Source organism: Lithobates pipiens, unplaced genomic scaffold (assembly GCF_037356315.1).
Source record: "Lithobates pipiens isolate NorthernLeopardFrog02 unplaced genomic scaffold, aLitPip1_a1.2 Scaffold_16, whole genome shotgun sequence".
Taxonomy (NCBI): domain Eukaryota; kingdom Metazoa; phylum Chordata; class Amphibia; order Anura; family Ranidae; genus Lithobates; species Lithobates pipiens.
The window spans coordinates 392,620,189-392,639,626 of NW_027507748.1; the positions used below are offsets into that span (position 1 = coordinate 392,620,189).

Genomic DNA, 19,438 nt, shown 5'->3' on the forward strand with positions numbered 1-19,438 from the left:
CGAATCACAGCGCTGGAGCAACGAGACCCACCAAGAAGATGGACGCTCAGAAATACAGGGGACAGCGGTGACTTTGCTGGCTCCTGTGTCAGGTAAGTGACACATAATGGACTACTATGCGATGCATAGTAGTCCATTATGCTTTGCCTTTACAGGGAATGAAAGAGGAAGTAAACTCATCAGGGTTTACTTCCTCTTTAATGCATTCTATGCATTAAGGTGAACAACCCTCTGTGGTGCTGGAGCCCCCCGAGCCCCCATTCTACTTACCTGACCCTGATCTTTTTCCGGCTGGCAATGAGAGCACACCGGCTCTATCTGGTCTCTTGTGTCCTGATTGGATAGATTGATGGCAGTGCAGCCATTGGCTCCCGCTGCTGTCAATCAAACCCAATGACACAGGGCCAAGTCCTGCATTCTGTGTGAATGGATGCAGGACTCGGGAGTGCGCCCGCATGGGTGCTTCTCCAACGTGGACACTGAATGCGGGGGGGAGCCACCAGTGCCACAGAGGGACACCAGAAGAGGAGGACCAGGGCCACTGCAAAACAATCTGTACAGTGGAGGTAAGTATGACATGCATGTTTAAAAACAAAAATAAAAGGCAACATGTATTTATTTGTGTCATTTTATTGGCTACTTTCCCAGAACTTGCTGCTAAAGCTGGAGCTGCACCAACACCTCGCAAAAAGACTCCTTCAAAGGCCAATCAACCACCAACAGCACCAAGTCCATCTCCATCAAAAATGCCTGCACCAAGCCCTTCACCTTTGAAGTTTTCTGGGTTTTCAGGTATGCGTGTCTGATTTCAAAGTGCTTTACACTTTAAATTCAAGCAATAAAAATGTAATGTAGTATTTAAAATGTTATGGACAGCCAGATCTGCCATCCATATGCTACAGGCCAACAAGGGTTTCAGCCCCAGCAGGAGACCTCTGAGTGCTTGTTTGACCTTATTTGTACACCTTTTTACACCCATTTTTAGGGTGTAACATGCTATGAACAGACCGGCCCCTGCTCCCTCTTTATCCTCAGCTCTGATAGCTAGCAGGGATCTTCTGTATGTTTCCACCTGGGAATATTTTCTTTCATTTACTGTCCCAGTGATACAGCCAGAAATGAAAAGTAATCGCCCAATAGCAAGGGGAAATCCTACATACTGGTATGACCATTGTTTCTGGAACAGGCATCCCCGCTGAGAGATTTTCCTTTTGCGGTGACCACTCTAAATGTTAAGACTTCCTCTCACATTTCCTCCCAGTACTAACAGTCACCAGGATACAAATAATAACAGCAGGACTAGACTTTTTAGGGCCTCACCCAAGGACACAAATTCCAGAATGAACTGTTTTAATACTGGGCACTTTCTCCCTCTTCCTGCTCAGGTCAGTTTCAGCTTTCAGTGCTGTCTCACTTTGAATGACAATTTCGGGATCTTGCTATTCTGTACCCTAACTACATTTTTATAATTTTTTTCACACAACTAGAGCTTAATTTTGGAGGTATTCAATCCCCACTGGCTTTTTTGTTATCTTTTGCTAATTAAACGAAGGATTGAACATTTTGAAAAAAAAACAAACACCTTTTGTATCTGTTTTGAAATAAAAAATCATCATACATTTAGGCCATAATGTATTCTGCTACATTTCTTTGTTGAAAATAATCCAAATTGGTGTATATTATATAGTCTACAGACTATGGTATATGTATCTGAAATTCTATCAATCCTGATGGGCTATCATTTCCTGAGGCCCAAGAATTCCAGGTTAGCTTATATGAAATTACCTGTTCTTAGAAAGTAGACACTCCAAGGTATTTAGTAGGAGGCATGACAAGCTTTTTGAAAAAAAGAAATGTAAAAAAATTCACAATTTAGTGATTTTTATTTCTTAAATAAAAAAAATACAAATTGCTTGTTTAAAAAAGGGATTTTCTTTCTTTTTTCCGTGACCCGAGCAAATATAGTGTTACCACAAGAACACTGTACAATTTTGGGGAGGTGCTAACAATTATTTATGACCTCTTTATAGCAGTGATCATCACTGTTATAAGCAACCATTTTTTCGGAATGAAATCCATTCCTTCAGTGTACACTATTGTGATTGGCCACAGCTAATTACAAGGTACAGGTGAGCTGTGATTGGCCCTGTCTGTACCATGCGATCACTGTAACCAATCAGATATCAACACAATGGAAGCCTTCAATTGTCACGTTATCTGCTGTGATTGGTCACAGCAATCTGGTACACTGATCTGTCACCCACTGACATAATGGATGAATTATTGCACCGCAGCACAGCCTGATACTGGGTGGACTTCATATGACATCCAGGATGGGGAGAGCTCCTGCTCAGCTGTCATTTTACAATGGGTGAGAAGCAGTTAATAAAGACTGCGTTTACCTTCAAAAAACTATAATAAACGCACATGTTTTTGAAGGTAGGAGAGTACATGTACTTCCCAGGAGCTTGCAGCACATTGTACCTGGTATCAGTGGCTCACAGGTGCATCGCCGGGCTCCTGCACAGTATTTCTACAGCTCTCTGCCTGTAATTCCTTTGTGGGCTATCAGTTTCAGAGCTGCAGGAACACTAATTGGACTACAAGCAAACTCGTCAGCACCCCCGCAGCCCATTGAAACGAAAATGTTGTCTGCTGCGGTAGCAGACAGTACTTACAAATGTTAGGAAAAAATGTATGCACTGCCACTGATCTAGCCTATAAATATTGCTGCTAATACCTGTTGTGTTCCCAAACTGACAGGTCAAGAAAATTATACAATGGTCGCGTGCATCGCCACTCCTGTTTAACATATATTGTTTTAATAGTGGTGATGTCTCTTCACCATTTCCTAAAAAGCAGGTGATACCACAGCCCCAGTGCTGCAAGTCCATCACATTAAACACACCATCACAATTGCGAATATATGTTCGTGCCTTACTTCATGGGATTACAGCAACCAGATTGTTACCCCTACATTTGAAAAGAATCTCTTAAAGGGCCCAACACACCATGTTTTACCTCCCAGAGTTCATTCTAAAAGAAGAAAGCTCCACTGGTGAGCATGAAGGGTGCACGGTGGTGAAACCTCCTCCGTCCTTTTTTATTTCTTTTTTTCCCATCAGAACGCTGCCTCGCATAGCAGAGAAGACCTCAAAAGTGCATATTGAACACACGTTTCTGGACTTGCAGCACTGGAATCATAGTATTCACCTATATCGCGATTCTCACATTTGTTTTGGGTTCATATAAGCTTTCAATATGTATCATATTTGTTTATAGTTTTATGTTTCTATTTTGCGGTTGGAGCCCTGCACATTGATTTGAAATTGTGACAGCGGGTGCAAGAAGAACTCCCGTATGCTACCAGGGGTGGTGCTGCATAGTAACATTTTACACCCTAAATACGGGTGTAACATGTTACTAAAGGTGAACTTTAATCACATCCTGTGAAAGTTTAAAAAAAAAAAAAAAAAATCACATGATCTACAGTACAATATTCATTCCGGAGGCAGGGTTTATGTGCTTCCACTGATAACAAATGGAAGTTAGGCAAAGGTTTCATTAGGATTAAACACAAGTCCATTAAACCTATGAATTTCATATGGCTTAGTTCTGCTAGCCAGCAAAGGAAGTCTGATTTTTAAATATGCTTATAACCTTTCGTAAATACCCAAGGTCTTGGTAGCATACATTTGCAAATACGAGCTACAAAACACTATGGCGCTGCTGTGAAAGTGGTCCTTCTCCAGTCTATTTTGGAACATATGAGTAGAATGACTGGCTAATATGGGGTTTTCATTTTTCAGTTCTGCGTATTTTATTTTATTTTTCTCTTCTGATTTATTTCTTATTTATTTATTTTTTTTCTTTTCCTCAATGCTGTAATCCCACTTATGCATGATCCCCTAAAGAAAGGGGTGTTGGCACTAAACACAATTTGCTTCAAGTTGCTGAATACTCCACAAACAGCTAGTCATAATACCTAAACCAAATACAGTTTAAAGGGTTTGACCTATTAACCCCTTCATAACTAGGGCTTTTCCATACTGGACCAACTTATTTTTTTTTTTACACCCACCCCCCAGCCTAAAAAAAAAACTGAAAAGCTTTTCAACTTTTTAAATCCTAATCCTGTGCATAAGATTGTTGAAAGTGTTCTTGGTAGAAGACTTTGCTGTAGGATTTCTTTGAAAGATCTTTTACTGGGAGCCCTGGTGAATAATTGCCTTCCAGCAGTCCTTGGAACTGAAGGGACAGGCTTGCCTTGACTGGGAAAAGCAACAATGGAGAGGGATATTTGTTTTGTTTGTAAACACATGTATACCAAGCCCCAACTTCACCCCCACCCGCACCGCTCCCTCTGCCGTGATCCCCAGCCTGACAGCTCAGTGCAGGGAGAAGCTGCAGATGGTAAGAGGGAAGGAGAGATGCCGCTCGGAGCAGGGATGGATCAGGGGTGTGGGGGGCTATCTGGCCAGCGGGGGGGACGCATCTGCGCCCCCCCCCCCCAGCCCATGCAGCACCTGAAGCAGACGGGAGTTGCAGAGGAGGGATGCTGGCTAATGATGGTGCGTGCGCGGGTTCGGTTTAGCCTGGTAAAAATCCTGTTTGGTATAAATTTTTATAATTTTCATAGGAATATCCATATTTGGTAATTACATAGCCATGTGTGCTATTTGTTTTGCCATGTTCTACATTAATTGTGGTTTTCTGGTCCCGCTCACAAGTCGCCATGCCCCCCCCCCCCTTTTTTTTTTTTTTTTTTTTTTTTATCTCCAGCCATTTATCTGTGTGGCTATTATAAGAAAAATTGCATTGTTTAAGTGGTAATGGTTCTTTGACTTGATGTGCACTGTAATTGCCTTGAACTGTGTAGTACTGTTGAGTAAACGTGACGGTGCTAGGTTTCGCTAAAACTGTATGTATTGCTCCCATGTGTGCGAATCCATGTTAACCTCTTTCTAATCATAACAGCAAAGCCTGAACCCTCATCTGCATCCAGTTCCAGTAGTGGGTCAAGTCTCTCTGCTGAAAAATGTGATACAAAACACAAGGACTGCCTACTGCGTGAATTTCGCAAAGTGTGTGTCATGGTTGCAGAGCAGCCAAGCTATAATTCCAAGACCCAGATCATTCAGGATTTCCTAACAAAGGGAACCAGTGGAGGTATTTTGCAATACCTCAGTTCACTGTATTATGATATGATTGTTTAACTGTTTACTGAAAGTCTTGTGTGTGTGTGTGTGTGTGTGAGAAATAATATATATATTATACACAAATCTACATTAGAATTGTCAAACATGATTGTAAACTAGTAATTGTGAATACTTCACTTTGTACAGATGGTTTCCATGGAGATACATACTTGACAGTAAAACTGCTGCTACCAGGTGTTATCAAGAGTGTGTACAACCTCAACGATAAACAAATTGTCAAGCTCTTTAGTCGTATATTCAACTGCAACCTAGAGAAAATGGTTAGAGACCTTGAGCAGGTAAAAGAAAATGTACTAAAGAAAATGACTGTTTTTATAATGAAGGGGGTTTTATTTTTATTTTTTTTCAATCGGTTTAGTTTTCAGCACAAACATTTTAAAGCTTTGATCATTGTGCCTAAAGCAACCATGTATTCGTAGGGAGATGTTTCAGAGACTGTTCGGATTTTCTTTGAAGAAAGTAAAACTTTTCCACCAGCTGCAAAAAGTCTTTTGACAATTCAAGAAGTAGATGACCTGCTGAACCAACTTTCTAAAATGACCAAAGAAGAAGACCAGCAGAAAGTACTGGAGGACATCGCATGCAGGTAATATTGTCAAATGCTGAGCTGACAAATTCAGTCTTTGTGAGGGACATCAAACCTTTTTACGAATATATCATATTTTATGTCTGTTTCTTTTGTGTGCGCTTAACAACTATATTTTATTTTTGCCCTTTGTTAGTGATCATAGACCTAGAATTGATGAGTAAACAAAGTCCATTGAGTGCACCAAAGTACAAGAGTTCAAAAACTATATTTGAACTGTAAAAATTGCCACTAAATGCAGCATCCCGTAAAAAAATTTCAGTCACCTTGTACAGTATAGTGGTTGCTTACTTTGAGAAAATGTATCTTGTTTTTGCAAACAGTAGAGAATTGTGTTTGGAGGAGAGGGGGTTATGATGTTCATTCAAACCTCCTTCATTCACAGAACTCATTCTATTCTTTTGAGAGTCTTTTATAACCTTTTAACGTGGTTGTAAACCTCTGAAATGAAAAATTAATGGAGCCTATCCTTCTATAGTGTGTACCAGCCTCGATCCAAGCACCAAGTCCTCTCTTCACGCTACGATCTGCATTAGTCACTTCTAACAGGTTATAACCCCCACCCGAAAGCACAAGGTGATAGCCTCAGCTATTTCCTTATGAGACTGTGTGTGAGGCCTTTCCCTCCACTCAGGCCTGAGTATACACTCGGCTCCCATCTCTGTGCTATGCAATGTGACATTGGATTCCCGCCACTTGCCTGCTTGAGCTGAGAAATATCCTTTTTGATCTGTGTATTTTAGAAGGCTCTAAAGAAGAGGGCTGCCGATAAACAGGTAGGGCTTACATAGGAGAATTTGGTTTATTTCTGTATATCACCTGGGGCTTGTCATTTCACTGGCTTTATGTACAACCGCTTTAATGGCATTGGTTAACAAAGCACACAGTGGCTCTATTTTGTTGCATGAACAAGACTTTTGTTTTACTTGAACAGCGCAGCGTTTCATCAGTTTGACTTATTTTAATAATTTTTTTCCTTTTTTTCTTCGGTCATCTCAGGCTTTAATTTTTGGGTGGAGGGTAGGTGTGAGAATTCCAAAAAAATTCTGGTTTTACCTCACTAAACTTTCTCACATTTATTGCATGAAGAACCTCATTCCTTTTACACCTTTTTATATTAAAGATAGGAGATTTTGCGCTTTAAAATTGTAAACTTGAAATGATGTGAAGAAAAAGTGAAACAAAGGCTGTAAAGAGTTCCATTTTTGGTGGGGTAAAAAGGTTTGCAAAATCTGTAAGGCAAGTTTTAAAATATAATTTTCAAGTGGAGTCCTATGCTTTGCTGTTTAGAAAAGCATTCAGAGCAAGTAACTAAATGGACTGATGTGCAATGAACACAAATGCCTGAAAAAATTCCAAAAGGCTTTACATAGAATCCATTATTTTATTATTGATTTTATTTGCAGATGTACTAGTAATGATCTGAAGTGCATCATTCGGCTAATCAAGCATGATTTGAAAATGAATGCAGGAGCCAAACATGTGTAAGTTTATGTGTGATTTATATATGTACAATCTGTACGGTTGCATGTTTTTAAAGTACAATGGCTCCTATATTTGAAAATGTTAGTGGAAGGTTCTGACTGTCACTTTGCTATCAACATATGGTCAGAAATGCTAAACCCCAGTTTGTTTTTTTGTTTTTTAATATCCATGTTGCATAGTACATACCAAAACTCACATTGTATAATTGTGGTATACCACATTTCATTCTGGATCTTATTTGAACATAATATCTTTGCTGACTCCTGTATTGTGTAAAAATCTACATATTTGATTAGTTGATTGGGTTGAGCCATTCATGACGTTGGGGCAGGTGAACGTAATAAAGGCTTTTTTAGTGCAGGAAACCTTAATGGGACTCAGTGCCTTCTCCTGGCCTCTTTAACAAGCCTCATGCGTATCTTTTCCCACTCTCCTGAGATGTCTATGTGGCCTGCTTAGTTCAATGCAGATTTTTGAAAGTCCACCATGTATGGGCTTGCTCCTTGTGTGTATACATGGCAAGCTTTTGCTTTCATTCCAGATTTCACCTTTTGATTTATAGTATTATAGCAGTACAGTAATGGGGGGGGGGGGGGGGGGGTAGCAATATATACTCCCCTTTTAAGTTGGGTATTTTTTGCTGAATGGCAGCTGCTTAGGTTAAAGTATAATTAAAAGAAAAACTTTTGTTTTTAGTTTTGGGATTAGAATACCTGTCAGTTGCAGCGCGGACGCTAACTTCCCCTTTAACTTCCGCGCGAATCGGGGAAATTCTGTGCTGGCCATGTCCCCCGGACACAGCCAGTCACAGATCGCTGTAAACGGCCAATCACAGCGGCCATTTACAGCGTGATTGGCGTGCCCAATGAGAGATGATCTCATATGTAAACATATGAGATAATCTCTCATCGCCGGCTCTCCCTCCCCGCACAGACAGCGTGTGAGGAGGGAGAGTTGAACCGCTGCATCTCTGCAGCGGTCAGTGTAAAAAAAATAAAACTGCCCATCTGTCATCAGTGTCACATATTAGTGCCATGTGTCATCAGTGCCACGTATTAGTGGCATCTGTCATCAGTGCCACGTCGGTGTCGCGTGTCATTGTCCTGGTGCTCCAGGACCTTCAAAATTGTAATAGGTAGTCAACAAGTTAGATGTGTAATTTATGCTCCTAGAACACATGATGGTGCTCCCTGCATGTTGGGCCTCTCTGTGGCCAGGCTGTGAAAGTCCCACACATGTGGCATCGTAATACTCAGGAGTAGCAAAATTTATTTTGGGGCATTATTTGTGTTATACACATGCCACGTGAGAGAAATAACCTATTACAATGACAATTTTGTGGAAAAAATTTAAATAAAATAAAAAATCTTAATTTTTCAAAGAATTGTGGGAAAAAATGACAACATCAAAAAGCTCACCATGCCTCAAAACATCATCAAAAAGCTCACTAAATACCTTGGAATGTCTACTTTCAAAAAAGGGGTCATTTGGGGGGTTATTTGTACTTTCCTGGCTTGTTCGGGTTACAAGAAATGAGATGGGCCACCAGTACATCAGATGTGATAAATTTTGTATGATTCGCACCACAGCTTGTAGACTCTCTAACTGTCACAAAGACCAAATAATATCCTCTAATTTGGGTTATTTTTACCAAAGATATGTAGCAGTATAAATTGTGGACAAAATGTATGAAGAAAAATGAATTTTCTAAATTGTATCACAGAAACAAAGAAAAATGCATTGTTTGTTTTTTTCAAAATGTTCGTTATTTTTCTCATTTATAGCACAAAAAATAAAAAACCCAGAGGTGGTCTAATACCGTATATACTCGAGTATAGGCCGACCCGAATATAAGCCGAGGCCCCCAATTTACCCCCAAAAAACTGGAAAACTTATTGACTCGTGTATAAGCCGAGGGTGAGACATGGCTGTCCATCCCTGTGTGTCCGTCCATCCCTGTGTGTGTGTCCGTCCATCCATCCCTGTGTGTGTGTCCATCCATCCATCCATCAATCCCTGTGTGTGTGTCCGTCCATCCATCCCTGTGTGTGTATCCATCCATCCATCCATCCCTGTGTGTGTGTGTGTGTGTGTGTGTGTATCCATCCATCCATCCATCCATCCATCCCTGTGTGTGTGTATCCATCCATCCATCCATCCATCCATCCATCCCTGTGTGTGTGTGTGTGTGTGTGTGTCCGTGCAGCCTTGTGTGTGTGTCCAGCCTACCTGTGTCCCGAGCCTCCTCCGTCCCGAGCCTCCTCCGTCCCGAGCCTCCTCCGTCCCGAGCCTCCTCCGTCCCGAGCCTCCTCCGTCCCGAGCCTCCTCCGTCCCGTGCCTCCTCCGTCCCGTGCCTCCTCCGTGTCGTGCCGATGGATCGCCGCTCCAGGATCGCCGCTCTTCTCGGCGGCCATTCTACAATTCAAAAGCCGCGCCTCCGCCTCCGCCTGTGATAGGCGGAACACTCAATTTCCCAGCAGCCTGTGTTCCGCCTATCACGGACATCCTCTCATCCTCGTCCGTAGTATGAGAATGAGCGGATGTCCGTGATAGGCGGAACACTGACTGCTGGGAAATTCAGTGTTCCGCCTATCACAGGCGGAGGCGGAGAAGGAGGCGCGGCTTTTGAATTTTAATGTCCGCCGTCTGTCTGCTCGATACGCTGATCGAGCAGTCAGACAGCGGTGACTCGAGTATAAGCCGAGGGGGCACTTTCAGCCTCAAAAAAGAGGCTGAAAATCTCGGCTTATACTCGAGTATATACGGTACCACCAAAAAGCTATATTTGTGGGGAAAAAAGGACACAAATTTCATTTGGGTACAGTGTTGCATGACTGAGTAATTGTCATTCAAAGTGTGAGAGCACTGAAAGCTGAAAATTGGTCTGGGCAGGAAGGGTGTTTAAGTGCCCAGTAGGCAAGTGGTTAAAAGTGAAGGTAAAAAAATCTCAAATTTTGGGTTAGCCCCAGAAAAGTAATAGAGGGGAAATCTTCCAATGGGGACACTAGTTCCAGTGATCTTGGGGTCCCCTAGGAATTTCCTTTATTTGCAGGGATTTCCTCTTCCGGTTTGGCTATGAGACGGAAACTAAAGGGAAATCTACTTAATGGGACATGGATGGCGAAAAAAAACTGACAGTTTTAACCCTTCCTTGCTCTATCCAAAATGAAAACCATTTTGCCCATAGTTCTAAGGTCTAATTCTGTAATTTTATTTATTTTTTCTAGACTTGATGCTCTTGATCCTAATGCATATGATGCATTCAAAGCTTCTCGCAATTTGGGAGATGTGGTGGAACGTGTTCTACAAAACCATCAGCAGGCACCAGGCATGAAACGCACACTAAGTGTAAAAGCTACGCTTATGACGCCTGTTCAACCTATGTTGGTATGAACCTTATCACACATACCTGTTCTCCATAAATGGGTGCCTGTATTTCTAAAACTATCTTACGGTTGTATTAGTTTTAAGGTTGTATTATTTTGAATCCCAGCATGATAGTTTGCAAAATTTACAGGATTAGCAAAAAAAAAAAAAAATCAATGTTTCAGCTTAGATCTCTTTTGCTCCCTGACAGAACAGCAGTCTGCCTCATTTACAGACCGCTGTACTCTCTCTCCTCTGAAAGATTGGCGGGTCCTGGCTCCCTGTTTCTGCTTACTGTATCAAATTATTTCACATCCCTTTTGTCCCTAATGCTTTGTCCAGTGCCCTGCATGCACTTTTATATTATATATACTGTTCTTTCTGCCTGTAAACTTGAGATTGTCCATAGCAACCAAAAAGTGTCCCTTTTTTACGTCAAAAGCGATTTTAGACCAGCTATAAATCGGCGATAATAAATTAGAATCACTTGAATTGAGCGATGGTGTTTCGTGGGGAAATTCGTCATCAAACACTGAAAGTAACGACCGTGACCATTCTTCAACTGAGCAAATTTTTTTTTTTTTTTTTTTTTTTTATTTGATTACATTATTGAATAAATATTATTATTTATAGTTCTTTATTATAATTTATGATTTTGTGTTTCAAACTTTATCATACCAGGGATGTCTACTAGACTCTTGTTTGGACAATTGTGTTATTCCTAAGAATTACAGGCCTACAATATAAAATGCCAAATTTCCAGGCAAAGCATTGTACTGCTTTGAGCTTCAAAAATCTGACATAATCATACCGCCAGGGAGGTTACTGCTACCACCCCAACCATAGGGCCAGGGTGATGCAGAGCTATGACCAAGCTGACAGATTAAACTTTAATCTTACAAGTATCTACCCTGATGGGTGATGGGAACATGTATAAACTAAACTTAGTTTGTAGCCTCTTTTCTAAGACATTTCTAGAACATTTGTTATAGCTCATTCAATTTTCTATTGGTATTAAAATGTGGGCTTGTATAAAGCATATTTATCCAATTTACACTGGAAGGAGGAACCATTTTTCAAGTGTATGCCCTAGAAGAGTCCTCAAAACAGATCCACTCATAATTTCAGTATTGTCTAGCTTCCTTTTTGTTAGTGTATAGATGTGTTAAGCAATCTCCTTAATCTGCCACACAGTTGTCAGCTAAAATTGTTTCAGCTGCTGCATTATATGAGATCTGTGTAGCGAGGAAAAGAAATCGGTGCATTTTATAAAGGGCTTGGATGGACAGAAGAGATTTCAGCATATAGAAAATGTTATATTTTACAGGTCATTTTTTATTTTATACTCCTTTTTATTGGTAAAATATTCAGTGCTTATCAACTGCAATCCTTGGTGACCACCAATGGAATGCACAAAATATTACAGGAATGTCTATGCCCTCTTGTGCTTCTGCCTGGGAATATTAAAACATCAACTATTGCAGTCCATGATGGCTTGCAGTTGCAAATTACTGGTAATTGTTATACTTTAGTGTTAGCGCCTAGGGTGCCAGATTAAAATAGAGTTTATATTGTGATTTGTGAAAGGAACTCCTAACATGGTGATTGTGTGGGGATAGGAAAATGTTTGTTCCAACTCTTGCTTGTGTTCCCATCTCTATAGGCTGAAGCCTGCAAATCTGTGGAGTATGCTATGAAGAAATGTCCAAATGGAATGTATGCAGAGATAAAGTACGATGGAGAAAGGGTCCAAGTGCACAAAAATGGTGATCACTTCAGCTATTTTAGCCGTAGTCTGAAGCCAGTTCTTCCCCACAAGGTAAGTTCTTTAGTTTACTTTTTTTTATCTTATTCTCTGCCGTTCTGTGATCTGTTATATAGGTATGGAAGTCTTAGAGTATGCCTTTTAAATATCATGTGTGAATAGCCTCAGATGGAAATTACAGCTGTCCATCTCTCCAGCTATGTCCCAGAGTATGACAGCACTTTCTTAGCACCTCTTAAAAAGCTGACTGTCCCAGAACTAGCATAAAACCTGATAGTTTAACCACTTGCCGACCGCCGCACGACGATGTACGTCGACAGAATGGCACGGGCAGGCATAAGGGCTTACATGTACGTCCTTGCCTGCCCGCCGGTCGGGGGCCCGATCGGGCCGGTGCCTGCGGCGGTCGGTATTCGTTCGGGAGTGATCCCGGACGAGGGGACGGCCATTCATTCATGGCCACCCCCTCGCGATCGCTCCCGACGAATGAAAATGTCCCGTGACATCACTTCCTCTCCTGTAATGTAAACACAGGAGAGGAAGTGATGTAATCTCTCCTCCGTGTCGGTATTTTTCGTTCCGGAACCGAGGAGAGAGCATCGGTGAGTTGCACAAGCACTACACTACACAGTAGAACATGCCAGGCACACTCACACCCCCCTTTACCCCCCGATCACCCCCCAATTACCCCTGCCCCCCCAGTCACAGTGACACCAATTGCTTTTTTTTTTTTTTTTTTTTTTTTTTTGCATTGGTGTCATTTGTGACTGTAATAACTGTTAGGGCAGTTAGGGTTAGCCCCCTTTAGTTCTAATGTGCCCCCCAATAAAGGTTTAACCCCGTGATCACCCCCCCCCTCGCCAGTGTCACTAAGGCTGGGTTCACATTGCAGCGGTTTATGAGAACGAATGTGATTCGCACCGCACTGCAGTGCAAATCACATCCGATCTCTGTGCGATTCGAGTTCAGCCATACAGATAGTATGGCTGAATTCGCGTCGCACCCGCCGCAAACTCGCACGGGACCCTTTTTTTGGTCCGCAGCAGAATCGGATCGCATGGGTGTTCACACCATGCGATCCGAGTTTGCAGATCGCACTGCGATATGCGAACTGATCTGGGGGTGTCATTAACATTTCACTGACACTCCCAGCAGTTCACATAGGGCAGTGTGAACTGCCGTCGGGAGGCATGCGATGCGGGAACCCGCCGCGGATTCGTGGCGTTCCCGCATCGCTCCAGTGTGAACCCAGCCTAATAAGCGATCGTTTTTCTGATCGCTGTATTAGTGTCACAGGTGACGCTAGTTAGGCAGGTAGGTATTTAGGTTCGCCGCAGCTTTTTATAGCGCCAGGGACCCCCATATACTACCGCATAAAGCCCCCTGATTGCCCCCTAGTTAACCCTTTCACCAGTGATCACCATATAACTGTTACAGGTGACGCTGGTTGGTTAGTTATTTTTTTATAGTTTCAGGGCACCCGCCATTTATTACCTAGTCTCACTAGTGTACCCCTAAATTTAGGGGTGTCTACTTTCCAAAATGGGGTCATTTGGGGGGGTTTGTGCCATCTTGGCATTTTATGGCCTTCAAAACTGTAACGCCCTTAGAAAGCCTGAAGGCGGTGCTTGGTTTTCGGGGCCCCGTACGCGGCTAGGCTCCCAAAAAGTCCCACATATGGGGTATCCCCGTACTCAGGAGAAGCAGCAGAATTTATTTTGGGGTGTCATTTCACATATGCCCATGGCATGCGTGAGCAATATATCATTTAGTGACAACTTTGTGAAAAAAAAAAAAAAAAAAGTTTGTAATTTTCCCGCAACTTGTGGCAAAATATAAAATATTCCATGGACTCAACATGCCTCTCAGCAAATAGCTTGGGGTGTCTACTTTCTAAAATGGGGTCATTTGTGGGGGTTTTGTGCCATCTTGGCATTTTATGGCCTTCAAAACTGTAATAGGTAGTGAGGAGTGAAGTCAAATATTTACTCCCTTAGAAAACCTGAAGGCGGTTCTTGGTTTTCGGGGCCCTGTACGTGGCTAGGCTCCCAAAAAGTCCCACATATGTGGTATCCCCGTACTCAGGAGAAGCAGCAGAATTTATTTTGGGCTGTCATTTCACATATGCCCATAGCATGTGTGAGCAATATATCATTTAGTGACAACTTTGTGTAAAAAAAAAAAAAAAAAAAAAATATTTATTTTTTGTCATTATTCAATCGCTTGAGGCAAAAAAATTAAATATTCAATGGGCTCAACATGCCACTTATCAATTTCCTTAGGGTGTCTACTTTCCAAAATGGGGTCATTTGGGGGGGTTTTGTACTGCCCTGCCATTTTAGCACCTCAAGAAATGAGATAGGCAGTCGTAAACTAAAAGCTGCGTAAATTCCAGAAAACGTACCATAGTTTGTAGATGTGACAACTTTTGCGCAAACCAATAAATATACAATTATTGACTTTTTTTTTTACCAAAGACGTGGCTGAATACATTTTGGCCTAAATGTATGACTAAAATTGAGTTTATTGGATTTTTCTAATAACAAAAAGTAGAAAATATCATTTTTTTTTCAAAATTTGCGGTCTTTTTACGTTTATATCGCAAAAAATAAAAATCGCAGAGGCAATCAAATACCATCAAAAGAAAGCTCTATTTGTGGGAAGAAAAGGACGCAAATTTTGTTTGGGTACAACATTGCATGACCGCGCAATTACCAGTTAAAGCAGCGCAGTGCCAAATTGTAAAAAGACCTCTGGTCATTTACCAGCAAAATGGTCCGGTCTGAAGGTGGTTAAATAATAGCCGTTTCCGTGTAAGATTGTTATATTCAGTACAGGTCCTAATGATGAAGCTTGTGTGAAGGGCATGTATCCTTAATTTGGTATTGCAAAGAGGCCATGAGATTTTTTTTTTTTTTTTTTTTTTTTTTTGTATGTAGTGCATTAATATTTAATGTGACTAAATCTGTATGCAGGTTGCTCATTTCAAAGACTATATACCCAAAGCATTCCCTGGTGGCAATAGCATAATCTTGGACTCTGAAGTGCTTCTTATTGATACCAAGACTGGCAAACCCCTTCCATTTGGAACCTTAGGCGTTCACAAGGTACATTTTTTCCTTCAGATGTGTTTTTCTAAATAAGGAATGCTTATGAAGGTGTTACAGAAGAAAAGAAAACGAAGCTAAAAGGCACAACTTCATGGTCCTATACAAAATGTATTACAGAAGATCAACGTAATATACAGTATAGTGTAGAGGTCGACCGATATGGGTTTTTCTCTGGCCGATGCCGATATTTAGAAATCATGGCGGCCGATAGCCGATATATGATGCCGATTTTTTTTTTTTTTTTTTTTTTTTTTTTTGGCCCGATATGTTAGGCCGATTTTTATTTTATCTATTTATTTTTTTTTTAATCCCCCTTGATCTAACACACCTTTCCCACTGGGGTGTTTTTCGGGCGCTTTTGGGCTAAAAATAGCGCCTGCAAAATGGCTCCCCTGCAGTCTGTGTGAAAGACAGAGTGCTTTCACACTGAGGCGATGTGCTGGCAGGATCTTAAAAAAAGTCCTGCAAGCAGCACGTTTGGAGTGGTGTATACCGCTCCTCCACCACTCCTGCCCATTGATATGAATGGGCACCACTGCCGAAGCGCATGCAATGCGATTTGGCAGCAGTGCTTCATGGGCACATTTAACCTCTTTCTTGGCCGCTAGCTGGGTTATATGTGCCCCGCTAGCAGCCAAATAGCACCGCTAAAATGATGGTAAAGAGCCGCTAAAACTTGCGTTTTACCATCAACGCCTGCCCGCTCCAGTGTGAAAGCAGTCTTCATAAGTGATACAGAAAATTTCTTACATTTAAACATTTATTAAACAAAACAAACCTCCAATCAGTTTACTTGTATGTATGATTTAGATAAAAAAAAAAACCTATATATTAAATAAAAACAGGTAGTCAAAACTTTTGGACAAAAAAAAAAAAAATGGGCTAACTTTACTGTTTTTTTATTTTATTTTTATTTTTTAAATAGTGTATTTTTTTCCCCAAAAAATGCATTTGAAAGACCTCTGTGCAAATGCCGTGTGACATAAAATATAGCAACAACCGCTATTTTATTCCCTAGGATCTCTGCTAAAAAAAATATATATATAATTTTTGGGGGGGTCTAAGTGATTTTCAGGCAGAAAATACAGGACTTTTACTTGTAAGCAACAAGTGTCAGAAAAGATTTAGTCTTTAAATGGTTAAACTGAGAACTTCTACACACAGAGATGATTTCATTCATTTATGTGTAAACATTGTATCTTTCTGTTCTTTTCTTGGCAGCCTGCCCAGAGAGGAGGAAAGACGTTTCTATGACGACTCAGGCAACTTACACTGACTTCTATTACAGAAGTCATTTCAAAGTCCCGCTGTAGTTCTAAATCGGCTTTTTATCAGCACAATCGGCCGATGCCGATTATTTAAAAAACGGCAAATATCGGCCGATATATCGGTCGACATCTATTATAGTGTGGTAATGGATATTTGGAAGATTTAAGCCTTTTGTTGCCATCAACATATGTCAGCAACAGCGGGGAGTTTTACACACACACACACACACACACACACACACACACACACACACACACACACACACACACACACACACACACACACGGCTTCTGTAGTTGTTAATCTGACAAGCCAACAGTCTTCTGTCAGATGGAAGTGATAGTGGCAATACAGTCGCCTAATCACTTCCACGCACCCTGTGACCATTTTGACAATTTTTCACCGGGGGAGGGAGGGAGGGAAACGTGCACCATTTCACGGCGCACGTTCATTTTAATGCTTGACATGTTTGGTATCTGTTTACTTGGCACAACTTCATACTTTACATTTTGCCAAAAATTGGGTAATGTATTAAGTTTATCCCCTAAAATTAACTTTAGCATGATTTTTTGCTGAAATTCTGTGTCTGCCAAACTGTTGCATTAATACCGCATAACATAGAAATCTAAAACTGGCACTATTTTATTGTACAGGGCGTCTACTTTAAAAGATATATTATATTATGTTGTGGGTTTTTTTTTTTTTTTTTTTTTTTAAAGGGGTAACTTTATTATACACAATTTGAGTACAGATGAGCAAGGACAAGGAAAATAGAGCAAACGGTGCTCAAATATCACTATGTATGATATACAGCATGTCCATTCATTATACATGGTTTTAACATGGACATATCAATCATATATCGCAAACTCGACTACAAATAGAAATACAGAATAGGTTAGTCAAGATACTACTAAGTAGGATCCACCATAGATCCTTATCCCTGGCCAATAACTTAGCAAGTGGTATAGTGCAGTCTAAACTCACCCGTAAGTCCCAGATTTTATGGAATTTATGAGGGCAACCTCTGGCCTCATACGTCAATTTGTATAGTGGAAGTGCCTGGTTAATGAGGGTAAGCCAAAAAAGTTATGGGGGGGGGGGAGGCGGGTCGGCTTCCATTAACATAGTTGTAGATTTTTTTTTTTTTTTAGAACAGAACTAGACGTAAAAAAAGTGCGCGTTTTTGGAAAGTGGTTTATCGTCAATATAACCATAGAGGCACCTTAAGGGATTAGGTATTTTGGTAATTGAACTATTAAAGCAGTGACAGAATGCTCTGCCTGGTGGACACTGCTACATCATTTGATAAAAATGTACCATCAGCTGAGGAACTTCTGGAGCAGACAGCAGAGGGCAGTCTGTTTTCGATGGAAGAGTTGACATGAAGAATAATAGGACCTATATAAAACCTTAGTCTGTATAACTTTATCCCTAGTGGAAATAACCGTGGGAACCGGTAGAGGGAGAATTTCCGACCGGATTTCCTCCCATAAGTTCCGGTATATCTGAACGCCATCTAAGCTCCGTGAGATTAAGTCCATCAGTTGTAGAGTGTAGAAAGGTGGAGTAATGAATGTAGAAATAAGTTTTTAGAATGAGAGGAATCGGTCAACATGCATTCCAGTGGAGAGGGTAGAAATATTATGGAGGAAAAATTGTGCTGCAGCATTATGTCATAATTGAAGATACCGGAAGTGAGCTATGGGTGGGGTGGAATATAAACTCTGTGAAATTCTGCAAAAGAGCGATTGGTATTTTCCAAACACAGGTGGGAAATTCATTTCACACCCCATCTAAACCAAAATGCCTCATCAGTTCCCTCAACTCCATCCCTCAAGTACCCCCAACAGGTCATGTTTTCAGGCTTTCTGTTATTTTGCACAGGTGATTTGATTCGTTTCGCTGCCTTAGTCATACTAGTATTAGTAGTACTTGAGGACTGGGGTTGAGAAACATTGACATAAAGGAGCATTGGGGGGAAAAACGGTGGCTGCACCTGATGGGAGCAATTTTGAGAGTTTGAATACCCGCAATGTTTTAGATAAAATACTTCTGCTGTCGACAATGAATGAAATTTTGTAGGGACTCCTAGAAAGTAAAAATGGCAACTTACAGAGCTGTGAAATCATTATTGGCTTCAGGGTAGAACCATCCATGGGCAATTGGGGGGTTTTAGTCCATTTTCAAACCTAAAAGTTTTTTTGTTTTTTTTTAAAGATGTGTGCAAAAAACACACATGACTCTGGCGGCAAAAGGGTTCAATGTTAGCAAATAGCTGATAAGATTATTTGTAATAAAGCATGCAAGGTCTAACTGGGATAGATAATTTTCTGTGTATTTTTGTTATGATGAAATGGGGTTTACATTAATGGAGAAAATGTCCTAAAGCATATAATAGAGGTGGTATTTGGAATGCATAGTGGTTCTTCCTTTCTTCTTTCCGTTTTCACAATATGTAACATGTTAGTGTATCTGCCTCTTCCTCCCCCCTCCTCCCTTTGACAGCTGGTGGAGGATCCTCTCCCTGAACCCATCCCCACCTCTCCGCTGTCACATTTTGAACAGTGCAGCCATGTGGGGTATCGCTCACTTGGCTGCATCAATTCATTCACCGCTTCCTGTGAATAAATGCCTA

General features: G+C 41.0%; 1 protein-coding gene across 1 annotated transcript in view; it reads left to right on the top strand.

Moving 5' to 3' along the window:
* Positions 1-19,438, top strand: part of LIG3 (DNA ligase 3) — a 50,494-nt gene that overhangs the window by 12,752 nt on the left and 18,304 nt on the right. The window contains exons 3-10 of the mRNA XM_077482286.1: positions 649-792; positions 4,978-5,169; positions 5,346-5,497; positions 5,639-5,805; positions 7,212-7,289; positions 10,518-10,677; positions 12,320-12,475; positions 15,397-15,528. Coding sequence (XP_077338412.1) covers positions 649-792; positions 4,978-5,169; positions 5,346-5,497; positions 5,639-5,805; positions 7,212-7,289; positions 10,518-10,677; positions 12,320-12,475; positions 15,397-15,528 — 1,181 coding nt within the window. The remainder of the gene's footprint in view (positions 1-648; positions 793-4,977; positions 5,170-5,345; positions 5,498-5,638; positions 5,806-7,211; positions 7,290-10,517; positions 10,678-12,319; positions 12,476-15,396; positions 15,529-19,438) is intronic.